General features: G+C 33.0%; 1 protein-coding gene across 10 annotated transcripts in view; it reads right to left on the reverse strand.

Moving 5' to 3' along the window:
- Window positions 1–20,286, reverse strand: part of PAM (peptidylglycine alpha-amidating monooxygenase) — a 282,041-nt gene that overhangs the window by 57,175 nt on the left and 204,580 nt on the right. For all 10 annotated transcript variants that reach the window (XM_074383152.1, XM_074383150.1, XM_074383147.1 and 7 more), the window contains 2 exons: window positions 11,824–12,008; window positions 10,696–10,767 (listed from right to left, as the gene is read on the reverse strand). In XM_074383152.1, the coding sequence (XP_074239253.1) occupies window positions 10,696–10,767; window positions 11,824–12,008 (257 nt within the window). The remainder of the gene's footprint in view (window positions 1–10,695; window positions 10,768–11,823; window positions 12,009–20,286) is intronic.

The raw sequence follows: 20,286 nt of genomic DNA on the forward strand, positions 1-20,286 counted from the left end.
TAATTTCTTACTTTGAACTAATTTATATTCAAAATATAAATATTTTTGCCTAGTATCTACCATATTGGATGGTGCAGGGCTACTTGCTGATTCATTCTTCCTTACATCCTTTTCCCTCCTTAAATTGCATGTATTTCTTTCCACTTCCTATTTCACCACTGTATGGCTTCTCCAAGAGGTAAGGAATCTTAATTACCAATGCTAATAGACTCTTTACTTTGATCTATTGGGAGCCTGTAGTCCTGCTGAAAGTCCCCTGCAGAACCTCTCCTTATAATGTTGTTCTTTACAGGTCTTCTCCACTTACTATCTGTACTTCCTCTTTTTTTCTGTCCATCATGTAAAAAAGCCTGGTGTTTCACCAAGGCTGTCCCTGACACATTTGTTCCCCTGATAAAGCCTCTTCCTATTAAGTGATCTCAGTCACTTACAAAGCTTAAGCTACCACCTCCAGGCACATAACTACCAATTCTAAAGCTCTCCTAACACCAAACTGGTGATATAAAACTGCCTTCTGGAAAATCCCACTTGGATGTCTGTCTCATAGGCATTTTCAACTGAAAACATCTAAAATGCAGCTCTTTATCTTCTCATCATATTTTAACCCTTTAATAGTATCTCTCTTAGTGATGACACTCTTTCGAGTCAATCAACTAAGAAAACTGTATTCTTCCCTCCCTAGCCAGTGAATCACAAGGTCCAACCTTTGCTGATTTGTCAACATCAACTTTTCTTCCCTTAGCACCAATATTCATTTGGGAATCATCCTTTGATTGTCACAGTGAAAGACTCTTCTTCCTCAGAAGAGACATCCCCCATCCCTGCTCTGGACAACAAAATCTATCCAGAATATCATAAAAGTTGCTCTACCTCTATGGAACTGATGTGTGATAGATGGCACCCCACCTGCCTTGGAGACTCCGAGATTATATTCCCATAGCTACCTTTTCCACAGCTCTTTCCAGCTATATATTTTGGGGTGGTATTTTCCTTTTGTTTTCCAATGAACTAACTTGATTTGTGGCTTTTAAAAAAATTATTATACTTTAAGTTCTGGGGCACATGTGCAGAATGTGCACATTTGTTACATAGGTATACATGCGTTATGGTGGTTTGCTGCACCCATCAACCCATCATCTACATTAGGTATTTCTCCTAATGCTATTCTTCTCCTAGTCCCCCAACCCTCGACAGGCCCCAGTGTGTGATGTTCCTCTCCCTGTGTTCACGTGCTCTCATTGTTCAACTCCCACTTATGAGTGAGAACATGTGGTGTTTGGTTTTCTGTTCCAGAGTTAGTCTGCTGAGAAGGATGGTTTCCAGCTTCATACATGTCCCTGCAAAGGACATGAACTCATCTTTTTTTACAGCTGCATAGTATTCCATGGTGTATATGTGCCATATTTTCTTTATTTAGTCTATTGTTGATGGGCAATTAGGTTAGTTCCAAGTCTTTGCTATTGTAAATAGTGCTGCAATAAACATACGTGTGCATGTGTCTTTATAGTAGAATGATTAATAATCCTTTGGGTATATTCTGAGTGATATTTTCTAATTCTATTCTGAGACCCACAGCTAAGCTGATCATATAATTTGTTTTTCAAACTAGAATACTTTTTAAAAGAAAAGGGGTGTTACTAACATTTATACTAGGAAGAAGTTGGGACAATCCTAGAAAAATGGAGATGTTAGCTGCTTACCAATTGTTGATCGAGTTAACATATTACAAACTATATAAACTATAGGAAATAATAATAATGATAGCTAAAATTTCTTGAGAGCTTAGCATGATCCATTCACTTTGCTGAATGCTTTATAAAATTTCATACATTTAATCTCTATTAAATAGTTATTATTATCCTCATTTTATATGAGGAAACTAAAGGTACAGTACTAACCTACACAGCTGGTAGAAAATCGAACTGGGATTTGAAGGAGACAGTCTGACTGACAGTTGCCCTCTAAACTGCTCACTAGATTGGATCCAGGTTCCCCTGTCTTTTCTGTACTGGTCATTAAAGTTTTTCCTATACATTCACCTCAAACTTGTCCATCTTATTATACTTAATTGTTTTTCTTTTTAAATTAATTATCTTCTGAGCTCAACTGCTAGGTTGACTCTTTAACTGGGTTTCTCTTTGTCATATCCTGGCCTGTTTTTTCCATATCATAACACAAGAAACATGCAAACTGGTCAATATATACATACTATAGCAATTTCCACAAAACTGGCGTAAAAAATGGCTAGTTTTCAGCCAGGCATGGTGGCTCATGCCTGTAATTCCAGCACCTTAGGAGGCCGAGGCAGATGGAACACTTGAGGTCAGGAGTTCAAGATCAGCCTGGCCAACATGGTGAAACCCCGTCTCTATTAAAAATACAAAAATTAACCAGGATGGTGGTGGGCACCTGTAATCCCAGCTACTCCGGAGGCTGAAACAGGAGAACTTCTTGAACCTGGGAGGTGGAGGTTGCAGTGAGCCAAGATAATAAAAAAGACTAGTTTTCTTTGATTTGAAAGATGTACCTTAAATATATGACCAAATTCTTTAAGATGTTCTAAATATAGTTTTTGTACATTTAAATTATCTCTGGGAAGGAAAGAATTACAAGATATAAATGTAGTTTTATATTTTTAAAAACCCTCTCATTTCTTATTCATTGTCATAATTCCAAAGATTAGTACTGTCCCTATTCTAGCAGATATTCAATAAACAATTCTGGGATGAATAATAATTTGTTTAAAATGTCACCCCTCGCATCTGCATTAGTAGAGATAAAAATATTTCCTTGATGATTTTAGGCTGCAGTGAGTTTCCATTTTTAAATTTTCTTCCCACAACCTTTGATTCTTGTCTTATAAAATGCTCTAGATCTTTTAAGTAACTCAACTAAGTGAGCCTGGCATACAAAAGCACACTACAGTAGCAGCTACTGTGTTGAGAAAAGGAGTGCGGTATAATACCTGAGAATCCAGTAACACGACCAGTTAAACTCTGCATGCCTGGATTCACCGCTTTGTTGCTCAGTGGACATTCTCTGTTTATCAGGGACCACTCACTATTCCCTGCTCCCAGCATGGAAATTTCTGGTTTACTTTCAGGAATATGGTGAGAATAATGTAAAAAGATGAAATATATATTGAAAAATTGTCCTGTGATGGTTTTTTAATGCTTTAAGATTACAGTATAGAAAAACATAAGTATCTTATTTTTTAGACAATGTAAAATCTTAATTGTGGCAGGTGCTATTATTTTAAAAAAATTATCAAGAACCTCTCATAACATTCTAGAATATAATTTCCCATTTCCCACACAAATTACTAATTCTTTATTACCTAAAAAAAAAAAAAACCCACCTCTTGTTACTTCTGGTTGCTCTGTGATTTCTATAATATATGCAGAGTAAATAGGATGTTCAGCAGCAGTTTAACCACTGACGAAATATGCCAAGTAACCAAGTAAACACGATTAGAGCCATGCAACATAACTGATTAATGAGAGGGATATGAGGAATGGAAAAATAAAAGCAGCTCTTTTTAGAATTTAATATTGGGTTTTTTGACTTAGTCTTAACTGACTTTCCCGTCTGGTTAAAGTCAATTTGTTTTATTGATTGTTTACTTATTACTATCCCACAACATTTATTCTCTAGCCTTAGAGAAAGAAAATACATGATCACTATGACCAGGTCAAGGATCATAAATGAAGTGAACTTTATTATTTCTTCCTCTTACAGGGCTCATTTGACTGAAAACCAATCAGAAATAAACTTTGCTTCCTTTTTAAGAAAATGAGACAAATATAAAAAAGAAGATAGAAAATGATGGTTTTTATGACTACCAGGCACACAGATCTATATTGGAAAGCCTAACTGTGTGATGAATGAGCATTCCCATCTATCTATTCTGTTATTAGGAAACCAATTCAAAACAGCATTCAGTCAGCTTCCCAGAGCCTTGGGGGGTATTTAGAATTGTGTTTGATAGATGAGTTCAATAAATAAAGACTCATGAACTGCTCATAAATCATAACAAACCAATTTTTAGTAAATAGGAATACAAACAAAAACTGTATCTTCTTTAAAACAGCAAAGTGGCATAGACAGTGCTTGGAATTAGTTAAGATCGTTACTAAAAGTATTTGTGTTTTATTAGAGGATAAAGGAAAGTCCTATTTTGAACAAATCAATGAAATATAAATTTTAGCTACCACACCCAGCCTTTGTTTAAGTCTTCTCATAAACTGTTTACAACTGTAACTTTAGCAGACGTTTACAGTAGGCTATTGTGTTTTTAACTTGCAACCTTGTTCCCTTGATTCTGCTTATTTGATAAAACATGCCAACGATAATTTATTTCTGTTAGCAAAAAAAACACTGTGAAATTATTGTTTCGCAGAAGGTGTCCGAAGACCTTTAACTCTCTGGAGTTAGAACTGTGGAGTGTTTTCCCTCAACAGATTGCATTTTTGTCATATTCTCTCTGCCTTGGGAATATAGTAGCTCATGCTGACCTTTGAGTAGAAAGATTGATTATTTGAGGGCACAAAGACTACAATGAGATTTTGGAACAAACCGAATAAAAGATGTTAAAGGCCATTTCTGCAGCCAAAGAAATGTTGTTCAGAGCATAATATACAATAACAAGGACATACTGCTATTATAGATTTTGACTTTCAATTCTGCGTGGAATTTAAGACACTGAATCTTCCCAGTATAACAGACGTAAGTTTCTACACTACATCTATACTTTGAATATTAAATAAGTGAGACCCTCAAATTCAGAACTCTTAAATGTAATTGTGTAGATTTTTGTTTGCATCTAGGAAGCTTCTTAGTTTCAAGCCCATATTCTTTGCTTAAACAATGGTTATAGAAAGTTCAGGATGTTTATACCTTTGGTATAGTGAACACATATAAGAAATTATAATGCATAAGAAATAAAGAAACTTTAAAAATGTGTTAGTTTTCTAAAAGTGCCAACATTAATATATGTAAGGAATATTTGTGTGTGTGTGTGTGTGTGTGTGTGTGTGTGTGTGTGTGTGTGTCTGCTTTGGAAGACATCAATGGAACTTCCTCACTCTATACAGTCTCCTAGGATTCATTTCCTCCATCCAAAATCACTTCCTAATTGAGTCTATTGCATAGTTTTTTACACTTATTACATATATAGGTAATTCTTGGCTCACAATGTCTTTGAAGGACAGTGACATTTTAGTTTGTTTTGAATATCCATTCATGTTTTTCTGCCTGTAGGCAGACATAATCAACTCATTCACAGATAAGCTCCCTTGTATGCAAATGGAATATTTTTGAATTGATGTAGGCAAGAATATGCACGAATTATGCAGCCATTAAAAATCACTCTTGGCTGGGCACGGTGGCTCACTCCTGTAATCCCAGCAGTTTGGGAGGCCGAGGTGGGCAGCTGAGGTCAGGAGTTCAAGATCAGTTTGGCCAACATGGTGAAACCCCATCTCTACTAAAAATACAAAAAATTGGCCAGGCGTGGTGGTGTGTACCTGTAATTCCAGTTACTAGGGAGCCTGAGGCAGGGGAATTGCTTGAACCAGGGAGGTGGAGGTTGCAGTGAGCCGAGATCACTCCATTGCACTCCAGCCTGGGTGACAGAGCAAGACACTGCCTCAAAAAACAAACAAACAAACAAACAAACAAAAAAAAAAAACACTCTTGCCAATAATTTTTACTATTGGAGAAAACATTCAAGGTATACTTTAAAAAAAGTAGATACAAAACTGTGTATACATTATAATTAAAATAATGTGCATTACATATGCATATATTGAAGATATAAATATATGCATAATGTATCTTAATATTTAATCTTAAATATATGCATAATATATATTTCACATACATATGTTCTCATATTTCTGGGGACTAGAGATGATTTTTATTTGTATATTTATACTTTGCATAATTTTGTTATCTTTTATAATGAATATTATTTTAAAAAATCAGTCAAAATAAGCATTATTCTTAAAGAAATCCCTACAGACTCAATTAAAGCCTCATTAAAATGGTTCCTATTGTTGCATGATCCAGGAAAACATGATAGGTAAAGCTGCCATATAATGATGCTTTTGTGGTGTCTCTGTAATTACATCTTTTGAGATAGAATCTGAGTTACACTTGCTTTATACCAGATTTTGTTCTGCAGAGAGCAGATGCAGACAAAGATGTGAAAGGTTAGTGTGTTTGTGAGTAAGCACAGACTGGATTTGCACAACTTAGATGTCTCTTTCAAGATGTCTAGTTAATTTCCAGTTAATTTCTATCAAGATTAATATTCTGGCAAAACATCAACAGCTAGCAATGTTTGAGATATGAATTTCAAAGAAAATATTTATGTTTATCCTGGAGAAACAGAGTACTAAAGAAATCTGTGTTTTAAAGATCACTGGCTTTCTTTAAAGATCACTAGCTTTCTTTGAATTTTTTTCCTCCATTTTAGAGATAACTCCCACTTCCTGTTTATTTATGGCATAGCTACATTTCTTTCTTTTAATCTATGGAATGATTATTTCTGTCTCTCGCCTCCTTTTTTTTCCTATCTTAGTAAAGGTCATTTCTTCTTTCTAAGTAACATTTACTACATATCTTGACTTTTATCTTTCTACCTGCTTTTCAATGCATTAAGATAGATATGTATATGTAATATACATACATATATAATACTATATATAGTATAATTTAAATAGCATATATTTAATTACTATATATAGTATATATATAGTACTACATGTGGCACTATATAAACACTATATATATATAATATATACACATTATATATAATATATACACATTAGTATATATATAGTACTATATATGGTACTATATACACACTATATATATAATATGTACACATATATAATATGTACATTATATAATATATATGTGTACATTATTATATAGTATGTATATAATACCATATATTTAGCACTATATATATATAGATATATATACTATATATGGTAATTAAATATATGCTATTTAAATTATACTATATATAGTATATATATACTATATATTATGTAGTTATATGTATATATAGTTATATGTATATGTTATATATGTTATAGTGTGTATTATTATATATAGTACATATATAGTACCATTGTGTGTGTGTGTGTATATATACATATATACAGGTATTGATCAACTTACAACCTATGCAACTTATGATCATTCGACTTTACGACCACAATTGTTAGCCATGACTGCTCCGCATCTGGCAGCACAAACGTTGCCCAGCTGGGCATACGACAGTGCGGAACAGCTTCCAGCAGCACTACCATCTCCACGTGCACCCTTTCAACTGTTATCCCAGACTCAGTACAGCAATTTGTGTTTTGTGTCTTGGATATTTTTCATCAAACCCCTCCCAAGATGTCTACCAAGAGAAATTGCCAATAAAATGTTTCGTACATATTTATATATTTTGATATGTTTTGCAATTGGGAAAACATTTCCTATCATATTTTTTACACCTGTATTTTGTATTTTTGTATGCACCTGTATTTTGTAATTTTGTATGTTTTGCAAATATTAAACCAGTTGTTCTGGTAATGCAGTGTTTTACTTAAACCTGACGAATGTAAAAATAAGAAACAAAATGGTGTAGAGATGATACAAATGGCATAAAATGAATAAAGAAAATTATGACACGTAACAATGATGAAAGAAAATTATAAAATATGACTTAAAGATTTTTATAACATCATTTCACAGTACTGTACATATAGCCTACTCAACTTACGACCAAATTGTGTTACGATCCGTCTGTCAGAACCAATCGTGGTCGTAAGTCAAGCACTAGCTGTATACTGTATAGTGTGTATACAGTACTATACATAACAATATATAATATATATATTATATATCATGTGTATATATTGTTTTATATATTATGTACATATATTATACATAATGTGTATATTATATACATAGTACTACATATACACTATATATATATACACATACACTGTGGTACTATATACACACTATATATAATATATAGTACTATATACACACTATATATAATATATACACATTATACTATATACAGTATTAACCAGGTGGAACTATCTACATCACTTACAGAACTATCTGTACCCACTAACTGGTATAGAGCTTGTCTATGAGTATACATTCACTGATGATTCAAGTCTTTTCCTCCTACCCTACACTGTTCTGTTTTTTATGGGGGTTTGACATCTTCTGTAGGACCAACATAGATGGTGTCTGTCAGCTTATGCCTAGCACAAACACAATAATTTGGGCTTTCGTTTGTTGGGGCTAAAAATAAATTAAAAGAATTGATACAATCTGGAGAAATACTACACAAATTGTTTCGGCTGGAACACCAAATAAAGTGAAAAGTGAAGTTTGAGGACTTACTTTAAAAGTAACATACGTGGTATAATTTATTTGAATAATTAAAGCCCACTTATTAGCTATTTGGTCAAACTGACTTCCTAAAGAATGAATACAAACAGACATTTTGTGCAAAGAAATCTCTCTAAGAAGAATGAAATACTCTTTCAGCAAGGAGGAGATTTGCCCTATTTGTTGTAAGGAGATAGACTGATCTCATTAGTGCATCCAATGAACTATGTGTACAAATTTTGATACGTTTCTGTATTTCTCTTTTAATTCCAGGCTGGCGGTCTGCAGAGACAAGTAGGATAATAGACACACTATGCTAGCCATTGAAATGGCTTTTGGTTAGGCTACTGTCTTTACCTTCACTAGAGATGACATTTGATGGGCCCACTAATTTCAACATATGAAAAGCACAGCCTATTTTCTGCAATATGAAAATTGCTAATATCAGAATAATGCTTTTTTTCTTTGCAAGTTAAATACTTTTATTTACAGCATTTTTATTCACAAACAGAAGAAAACAGAAATTACAAGAAAATAATTTCTTATGTGTCCACTGAATTATTCTCTGGGACCAATAAAGGTTTGGGAATATTTGTATGTTGGGGTATATATATAATGTTCACCTCTGAACATTACACTTATGCTATAAAACACGAAAGGATAAATGAATGGCAAAGTATAAAAGTATTTTAAAGAATCTGGTTTGTAGGCATAGATAACACCTCCTAAATCCTACTATTTGGAAAGAACAGGTGAAATGTAACAATTTATGCGGCTTCACTAACAAAACCTCTGGGATTCCAACCTTTCAGAGGTGTCAGTGTTTCCTTGATCAATTTGAGTAACTTCAAAAGGAAACCATAGTGCAACTGCAGTCTCCATAGAAACATCGTTTTATAAGATGCATCTACTAAATGGTGGTATCGCATTCCATATTATTTCATATATGTTGTTATTTGTAAATGTATTTTAAGATAAATAAATTTATTTTAAAGACATGCATTTCAAAAAGTGTGTGAAATGTTGAAATAATTAATTGGAAGTCTGAACAAATTTAAATAGAAGTTACAGTAAACACTCTGAATACTACTATATTTAGGCTGCTATTACTAGTTGACTTACAAATATATAAACAGGATTGATAAATTTAGCTATTTTAAATTATTCAGAAATTTAGTACTTTGAGCTAAGCTGCATTTTTTTGAAGGCCGCTTTGTTAAAATCAGATGTTATGAAACATCCACTATGTAATTTAAAAACCAAGGATTATAGTTTACCTTATGCTTCTTTCAGAGTGCATTTTCTCCTTTCTAAAGTCTCAAATGTTTAATTTTATAAAAAACTATTAATACAAGAGTGATTAAATTAAAAAAAAATACAAGAGTGATATTTTCGACCAAGATCTAATGTAATACATTTTAAAGAACTGCAATAGCAGCTAACAATGAGGAACAGGAAACTTCTGTATGTTGCTAATAGAAAAATCCTTTCTATTTATTGTATGCTTTGTGTTGTCAGTAGAAATGTGTCTGCATTAACATGAAAGGAATGTTTAAAACCATATATTCTAGGCCAAGAACAACTTGGTAGGATAACATACTCCAACACCTAACCCAAAGCACTGTCTTCCAAACAACTGGCAAGAAACCAAGATTCAGGAGAGTAATTTTTTAGTGCCCGCACATGCAGTATATGACATACAAGCATCAAACATTACCACTTTCAATAAACAGAACAGAGGAAGAGAATGCTTTTATAAGTATGCAGATGCCACCTTAACACAAAACTATAGATGAATAAGACAATAATCCCTCCTACCTTAATGAAGGCACAGAAGAATGACTTATAGAGGCAAGATGTGGGTTTAATTCTTAATTTCTTTTTTCTTGAACCTCAAATATACTTGATGAACATACCATACAAAATATATGTTAATTTAATGATAAAGGTTATTAGATTTCAAAAGCAGCCTGCTGGTGGTTTTTAGTGATTATATTTGCACTTATTTGTACTATACATAAAATTTATAATATTAAATGAACTGAAACAAAGACCAGAAAACAAAACAGGACTAGATTAAATTATATGAATGAATTTCACTTACAAAGCTAAAGTGCAATAATTGATCATTTTCTTATGAATTATGCATTGCATAAAAATAGCAAAACATACAGTTTGAGGCAGATACAGAGAGGCATAAAATATCTCAGTAACTTTACAATTTGGTTGTCTATTTGGAAATTGAACTTTTATAGGCCTGGTTATAGAAATAAGCATACATACCCTGGTCTAACACTTCTTCTTCTTCTCGTTTTGGCTGCTGTAATAAAGGAATCTTATCTTTATATTCTGTTTCTGTAAAAGATCAAAGAAGCTGGGCATAAATTTGCAGTATATCTTACACACTTTAAATAATTAAATATGCCATCAACATAAAAATACTATTCAGGGTCTTTTGCTTATTACAGTATTAAGAGTTTATATGATAAAAGTGCTGTAATTCATAAGCTGCCTGCACCCTAACCCCCAGCACAACCTACCAACTACCAGACATCTGACTTAATAACTAGGTCAACTACCATTTCAATAATCTATAAATGATACAGAATTTACAAAATGCATTGACAAAATGACTAATATTTGTTTGCTTTAAATTAAATTTAGCACTGTTTTAAGAATATTTAAGAACACTTTAAGGCATGTTCTATAAATGTATTAGAATCTTAATAAATAGCCAGATTGCTATGCTAACTTCTCTCATAAATTTTCCACTAGAAAGAAATAAGAAGCTGCTCTAGCATGTTAAGACTGAACTTGCAAAACTCAATCTAGACTTTGCAATTTTACGTTAAAAAATGGCAGTCAATATGACCATTTTGCTGATGAACAATATATATTAGTTAAAGAACAATTCTGAGAATTAGTTAAAAGAGTCAAGACTAGCAATGCTTCACAAATCAATAATTGTTCTTTGACTGAAGAGACCCATTACGTGGATTATTTAAAGTATGATACCCATTTTCACTGGCAAACTGTAGTGATCTTTAGAACATGGTGGATAAATTCATAAACTGTGTAAGTCATTACTGGTTAGGAAAGGAATTAGATGAGGAAATGAGAAAACATGAATTAAAGGAAGAAAGGCCTACATTTATGGGATTTGTCCCAAAATGAATCTGTTTCATTCCTGGCTGTGATTTTTCTCTTTAACTGTTTTGATGGGGACGTGTCAGGGAGGGGAGATAGGATATGAAAGAGAAAAATGAGAAAATGAGAAATATGTGTGTACATGTGACTGGCAGACAGAAGAAGGGAATAAAGATTATTTTAAATATTAATCACTTAGTCAAACAAGATACACATAAAATATAAAATACAAAATCATACATTATATTAAACATCAATTATTACCTTTGTGATGTTCATGCATCATAACAATATCAGACTTCACAGGAATTGGAATATTGGCCTCTGGTGGTATGGTTCTGAACGTATCTGGAGCTACATTCTGGGTACAGGTCATGAAAGAAACTGCATGCTTGGCTTCCATGTAATACATGATGTATAAGTTGCACATTTCATCACTAGACGTGCCACTGCAGGCAAAAAAAAAAGATACAACAAATCAACCATTCACATAAAACACATTCTTAATACAAGAAAAATGCAGTCATTAAATCTGCCAGCAATGGATTCAAAGGTAGAAATATTGTGCATTTATTTTACAGCTTTCATTAAAACCCATCAAATTTTTCAACGTCAAAAGCACATTGTCAAAGGCATATTTCTACTTAACAATGGAGTGCTAGTTTGCAGGCACACCATGAACTATTAAATACTACAGATGAAATGGTATTTTAGTAGATGAGGGATATGGTACTTTATTTTCTCTCTCAAATCCTTTTATTCTATAGTCCCCTTCTATTTGCTAAAATTCATAGACTGGGAAAAGTTACTGTTCTCATGGAAAATCTTATTTCCTTAACAATGGTAAAAATCAGAACGCTTCTATAGAGTTATCATATGTTATTTATAAGATTTAAAAATGGCCGGGCGCGGTGGCTCACGCCTGTAATCCCAGCACTTTGGGAGGCCGAGGCGGGTGGATCATGAGGTCAAGAGATCGAGACCATCCTGGTCAACATGGTGAAATCCCGTCTCTACTAAAAATACAAAAATTAGCTGGGCATGGTGGCGCACGCCTGTAGTCCCAGCTACTAGGGAGGCTGAGGCAGGAGAATTGCTTGAACCCAGGAGGTGGAGGTTGCGGTGAGCCGAGATCGCGCCATTGTACTCCAGCCTGGGTAACAAGAGCGAAACCCCGTCTCAAAAAAAAAAAAAAAAAAAAAAAAAAGATTTAAAAATGGCCTTTCCTCTTACCACCAAAAATCTTGGGCCTTATTTTGGTTAAACGCCTCCTTCCTCATGGCCAGATGAATCTAGAATCATGTGTCCACACCAAGACATCCAAAGTGTATCCCTGATGTCTGACTTGGCAACTAGGCTCTTATAGCAGGGTTGAAAATAACGCCTCAGGAATGACTCAAAATGAAATCAGCACTAAGCTTTTTTAAGGGTTGAGATATGATGGAAGCAGTGCTGTACAGCTGAATGACTCAATGTTAAAAATAGATTTTCAAACAGTAGACATTTCCAATAAAAAAGTTCCCAATGATAGAAAAAATATCTAGTAGTTTACAAAACATGTATTCTGCTTCCTCATGGGTTATTACATATTTCATTCTCTTGAGTATTATTAGGAAGGAACTATTTAAGTACATCTTCACAAGATTTTTATATAGCAAAGTTGTTTGGGAAGAGGAACATTTCCATTTTAGTATTAGTACTGACAATTTTTAGGAAGCCTATACTAATAAAAAAAGGCTATGAGGTAGGTTATTTGCTGTACAGAAATATATCAGTGTTGATTTTTCCAGTAATGTCATGCAGCACTCACTTTCTCTCCATAGCAACAGTAATGACATCAGCAAGGGAAGGAAAAAAATAAAAATCTTTTCCAAATAGGGATTTGACTTCTCTAAGCTTTGAAAATGTACAGACCTTGAAAGATCACAGGAATAAACCCCTGCCATGGGAAGCTCTGTTTATGCTTTAGAAATCATTTGGCTTCTCACTCTCTGAATCTGATACCTGTCAGTGTAATTGCCTCTCCTGTGACATATAAGCAAATGTTGAACTGCAAACCCAAACAAACATCTGTTCACTACACATATCTTCATGGTGTCAAAACACCATTCCTAAGAATTACATTTTAACAGCCTTGAAGGTGGTCAGTATGTGCCATAAAAATAATGGCTATTGCAAAAATAATAAACTGCAGCTTCCTGCCATATTATCCTTCTCTTTCCTGCTCAAAAAAAGGAGGTATGTGTAGATCAACCAAGAAAAAGGGAAAAGGAATTTAAGATGTAGCTCTAGCTTTAAAAACCTTTAATTATCTTGCAGAGGGGAAAAGCAAAATAATCATTTAAGCATCTTAAATTAATGAAAGGAAAAACATTTTAAATTCATATAATAATTCATGAAACCTGTAATTCATCAATGGATGGGTCCTTCCATATTTTTTCTTTTTGGGAATGCCAATACCCATGTTTTCATTAGAGAAGGAATACCCACCCACACCAGCACATGTAAGACAACAGTATCCTGATCTCTTTCTTTACTAAAAACACTATACAAAATGAAGTAACTATCACTGCTGATCTAAATATTGTTGGTCCCTTGGGCCAGTGTGTTCTCTGTTGCATAAATGAAAATTGTTTATTCTGTGAGCTATTATACGTTTTTATAAAGTACTTAGGGAATCCTAGGATTTTTTTACTCTTTCTAATTTTTTTTTCTAGAGTAGTATTTCCATAGCTATTACTACAAAACTTTGGTCCTTGAAATGCTTACAGAAGAGCTGAGAAAGACTTACTATATGACCAATAGAAAATGTTGGTCTATACAAGTTAAACAATGTTGTGCTGCCTGATCCTTTAACATGCAATGTGCTCGTGACTGTATTGGGGGTGGATACAGTAGGTTCTATTCTGTAAATGAATCTGACCAGGTTAAGAAAAGTTGTAGTACAAGACCTGCTCTAACAGAGGTAGAAACAAAATGCTAGTACTGTTTAAGGATGACCAATCAAAATTATTTCTTCACTAGAGTGTGCACATAGTGAAGTTATACAAAGCTATCCAAATGAATATACATAGATAGTGTAGCTAGAAATGTTTCATAACATGTCTTACCTGTAAACAGACAGGTAAATATCTATGTATATTCTATCAATATCTTTCCATCTATCCATCCATTCAGATAAACACATAGTTCAACCTTTCAGAAAAATCCATTAGAGATTTGAGAAGCAACTAATAATGCAAAATTTCAAAATAACTACTATAAAATATCTTGTTAATATATATTCCCTCAAAGAAAATTCTGGTGTTTCTAAACTTGTTACATGTATATTTAGAAGGATTTGTTTTTTATATACACTTGAAAAGAAACTGTACTTAAAGTAAAAATTTCATTTCAGACAAGTGAAAGATGGTTAAACTGAGACCAAGGAACTAAACTGTGCAATGTGGGCTAAAAGCAATAATTAAGACAATAATTTACTATTACTAAATTATAAATTCATTTTTATCACCGAAAAAGCAGTAAGTAACAATTAAAAAACAAAAGCAAATTGTAGATAGTAATTATGGAGAAAAATATGAAGTAAAAAGGTGGCATAAGTTTAGAATAATTTTTATACTAATATTGGAGACAAAGGCAGCAATTACTATATTAGAAATAGTGTATAGCAAGGGACAAAGTTACATGTTTGAAACACATATATACTTTAGCAAATAAAGGAAAATCAGTTAACTAAGCAATATAACTCTTTGTCTTCTGTAACTTATGATCACACTTTATTATTTTAAATAGTACATTTGAGAAAATAAAAAATAAAAATACGAGCTAATGTTGCAAGTTATTTCCTCAAAAGTGAATTATCTTGCATTTACTGAATTAACTTTTGAGAAAAACTATACATATATGTGTAAGAGTATACATATATGTATGTCTGTACACACATGCACATATATATACATGCAATATGCTAATTCAATTACACATATATTATATGATTTGATACACATATAAATGTGTTCAGATTTACACACAGGATTTTCTGAGATGTATTAATCAGCTCACCAATACAGTTCATTTGGGGTACCAATTCTACAATTCAAAATTGAATTGAACCAATAATTTAGGAATCTTTGCTATCACAAGGAAAATTTCATTAAAAAGGCTGAAAAAAAGAGTCATACTTTATTCCTTTTCATCTATAATTAGACTTGTAGTCAAGGTAACTCTGAGCTCCTATCTGACAGAGAAACTCTCATATGCTAGAAATTTTAGGAGTCAAATCATCCTTAGCATCAGCATCACAGTTTGCTTATTTATTTTACTATCATTCACCTTTCATTCAAAAATAAAAAGTCTCATTTTAAAACAGACAAATTGCTTTCTGTATTCCTAAGGGAGTATTTTGACAATGTAGCCTTAATTTCCACAGAGATCAACATATGCAATTCAACGCTATTAATCTGAGTGATTTATTAACATGAGAAAATAGGAAGAGAGGTTATGTCCACTGAAAGCCCATTTAGACATTCCCCAATGCCAGTGTGATTCCCTAAAATGATGACTGCTGGCATTACTTATATTCCAAAATTACAGTAGTACATTTCTTTCATCTGATTGCATAATAAAGTGCTTAGGTGATAACTTCCTGTTTTATACTGGCATAAGTCTGACATAATGTGTGAGCCGAAAATTGTAAGCTCTCAATAAATATGTGTTGAATGAAGGAAGAATACATAATCTTGTTTAATAAACGTTTACCACTTTATATGACATAGTATGTTTGTCCTAATATACTACTGAATAATAATTCGGGTCAATTTTTTGAACTCCACTGATCTGTGGGATTTCTGAAAATATTTATCTATATCTGTTTATCCACCTCTCTAATCTATTTATTTAGGTTCCATGAGTCCTTTTATAAAAATATATTATATTAGAAAGATATGTAATACAGACTTAACAAAGTACCAAGTATTCTAAAATGTATCACTTAAATAATTCCAAATATTACTGTATTCATGTCTATATCACAAACACTTCACTAATTCAAGAATTCACTGACTTCTACCCCCTTTATATTCAACAAATTTTAGGCTTGAAAACAGTCAAAATTGGTAATACTGATTTTGGAAAGTAATATAAAAAATTTAAAGGAGTCATTTTACAAAATGTTTAATCATTTTTTAAAAAGTTTCATGGTGCTTTTAAATGTATACATTAAGAAGTTATTTATCATGTAACTTTATTTTTGCATGCAATATATTTAAAAATACTGATTAAAGTGCTATTTTGGTATCCATGAATATTCATATTTTCATGAAATGACCCATGCCAAATGAGAACTATGACCAACCAAATTGGCCAAATTGGTAAATATTACCTACCTATTCCCGATAATTAGTATTAAATTTTAGCATATAAACTTTTAGTTTGATTAGCTGCCTTAACGAGCTTAATTGGCTGACTTAATTAAATTCTACTTTTTATTTAAACTTGACTAAACATATGAAATGAATTTAGAGAAGTATCATCCTGAATATAAAATATGTAATGCAGTCAGGCACAAAATATTGCTCCTTCGTAAATCAATTGTAGTACTATGTTGTCACTATATAATACTTTGGTGCAACTTTGTTTAGGAATATTATTCATCTTTACTATTTAAAAGTAAATGATATATATGGGTAAAATATTTTACCGTTGAGTATATTTATTAGCATATCTCAAATATACCTACTTTTCAAGTATTTTTTATTATTAATATTACTTTTGATTGACAATAATAAGCATTCAGTTGTATGTTCTCACTTATAAGTGGGAACTAAGCCATGAGGATGCAAAGGCGTAAGAATGACACAACGGACTTTGGGGACTTGGGGTAGGGAGATGAATGGGATGGAGTTAAGCATAAAAAAAAACTATGTATTGGGTACAGTGTACCTTGCTTTGGTGACAGGTGAACCAAAATTGCAGAAATCACCTTTAAATAACTTAACCATGTAACAAAAAAAAAAACACCTGTTAGCCAAAAGCTATTGAAATAAAAAATGATTTTGTAATATAAGGTATGATGTGATTTTTTTGATATATGCACACAGAGTGGTATGATTAAATCAAACTAATGAACAAATCCATTACTTTGCTTACCTAACATTTTTTTTTTTTTTTTTTTTTTGAGACAGAGTCTTACTCTATAGCCAAGGCTGGACCACAATGGTACAATCTTGGCTTACTGCAACCTCCACCTCCGGGGTTCAAGTGATTTTCCAGCCTCAGCCTCCTGAGTAGCTGGGATTATGGGAACCCACCATCATGCCTGGCTAATTTTTGTATTTTGGTAGAGATGGAGTTTCACTATGTTGGGCAAGCTAGTCTTGAACTCGTGACTTCAGGTGATCCACCCACCTGGGCCTTCCAAAGTGCTGAGATTACAGACATGAGCCATCACACCCGGACCTATCATTTTTTTATGATGAAACATTTGACATTTCCTCTTTTAGTTATTTAGAAATATATAATACATTACATTGACTATAATCATTCTTCTGTGCAACAGATCTCAAAACCTATTCCTCCTGTCTATCTGAAACTTTGTGTCCTCTGATCGACAATTCCTATTCTCACCTTCTCACCCCTCAGTAACCATCATTCTAGTCACTATTTCTATGAGTTCAACTTTTTTAGACTTCACATATAAGTGAGATCATGTGGTATTTGTATTAATATTTCTGTGCCTGGCTTATATCACTTAATACATCCTTCAGATTCATCCAACATATCACAAATGACAGAATTTCCCCCCCTTTAAAGGGTAAATAGTATTCCATTGCATGTATGTAAAACACATTTTCTTTATCCATTCATCCACTGGCGGACACTCAGGGGGTTAAATCCATCTATTTCTTCATGGTGGTATTTTAAGATGAATTCCTGGTATGGAAAAATCAGTCTCTACTTTTAAGTGCTTTTCAATAGTTATCCATAATTGTTCTACCCAAGCAAAGTTTTCTTCAGTTCTAAAATTTCTAGCTTAATACAGAGTTAAGCTTGGTGTTGGTAGAAAGATCACTCAAACGAAAATCTTCCTAGTAGGCTACTGTCAACAGTTTTTCTGTAGAACGTAGTTTCCACGTAACCACAAAACAGAAGGGTTTAAAACTTGAAGCTGAGAATTCTCCCAGTACATGGAGGAGACACCTACTAGCCCCAGCCTATCCTTAGATAAGTGTGATTTATACCTAAGTGTTCGTCAGGCTCAGGGGTCAAATCTGTGTCCTGTGGGAATGTGTGTTTGTATGTGTGCATTGGAGGTAGGTGGGAAGACAGAGGGGAAAAGGAGAGATATAGATTCATAGAGTATCATTTAATTTAACAGACATCATAAATTACTAATTGATTTCACTGCTTACATTCTCAACTGTGATCCTGTAGTAGTCTATGGAGGTTGTACCTATTATCTTACAAAACGGAGACACATTGCTGCTGTTACTTTTCTAAAAATAAAAAGCATATTAACTGCTCTGAAAATATTATCCAATATTATGAGAACTTTTATTCATATTTAAATGTATTAAAACTTGTTTGTCATTCCACTGGAAAAAAAATTGTTTCTGTAGTAGAAATTAAATATTCAGAATATGGACTCACCAAATAAGTTAATTTCCTATAACGTCTTTCTATTTCATTTTTATTACAAAATGGTGTTTCTTTTAGCCCACACGAGATTTATGAAAGGATAAATTAGTGTAGTCATTTTAGGGTAGTATTTTAAAGCAAAATGCACATTTGAAAAAAAGACAAGAGTTATTCTAGACTCGTGAAACTGAAAGAGGCCTCCAGAGATCACTTTGGCCTCCCTTCCTAAGTACTATAACAAGTCATTAATTTCTATGGCTGATATTACCTCACAGACAGAACTCAAATAGAATTTGGCCAAAGTAATCCCAACCCCACCCCCCTCCCCCACAACAAACTGTAAAGATTCCTGTAGGCAAAAAATTCTGTTTTTCCCATACTTAAAACTTGTGAGCCAGGGCAAGTAATGTGTTGAAAGGGATTTTTTTACCACTTTGCTTACTATAAAGGTTAATAACATAACCTAGGGCATTTAGGTAAACTGCCTATGCCTCTGCACTGACATAAAATGAATAACTGACGGATGCCCTCTGAGTCGCGTTACCTCACGTATTTAAAGCCTGTTAAGGAGGGACTTACTATGCTCTTTCTTTCAAATCTAGTTATACCTCCTTTGTCAGTTTTTTTTCTTACCATCATCATTTCCTGCAACTCAATAATATTGCTTTCCTGAAGTCTCTTTTCCAAATTTAGCAAATTTATCCAAAAGCAAAGCTGTTGGAAACTATTCCTGTAACAGAAGTTGATAGTTTTTAAATTTGTTCTATCCTTAGCTTTAAAACTTATGCTTACTAATATAAAAAAGTCATTCAGAGTGACATAAAAATTCTTTTATACATATCAAATGCCTTACTTTTTTTTTAACCTGCCACAGTACGTTTTCCCTTCTCTGTACAGCCAACACTAGTGTCGCTATCACAAAAATCATCTTTAGTGCATCTAAAGCCAATTTTCAGATGCTTCCTTTCTGTAACTTCTCTTTGATTAAGAGATAAATAGTTTAAAACTCTAGCTTCCAGATGGCATCAGTAAATGTTTTAAAACTTAGTTTAACATAAAAAAAGTCTCCTTGATTCTTTCCTATCAGAAAGC

The sequence above is a fragment of the Saimiri boliviensis genome, chromosome 1, assembly GCF_048565385.1.
Source record: "Saimiri boliviensis isolate mSaiBol1 chromosome 1, mSaiBol1.pri, whole genome shotgun sequence".
Classification (NCBI taxonomy): Eukaryota; Metazoa; Chordata; class Mammalia; order Primates; family Cebidae; genus Saimiri; species Saimiri boliviensis.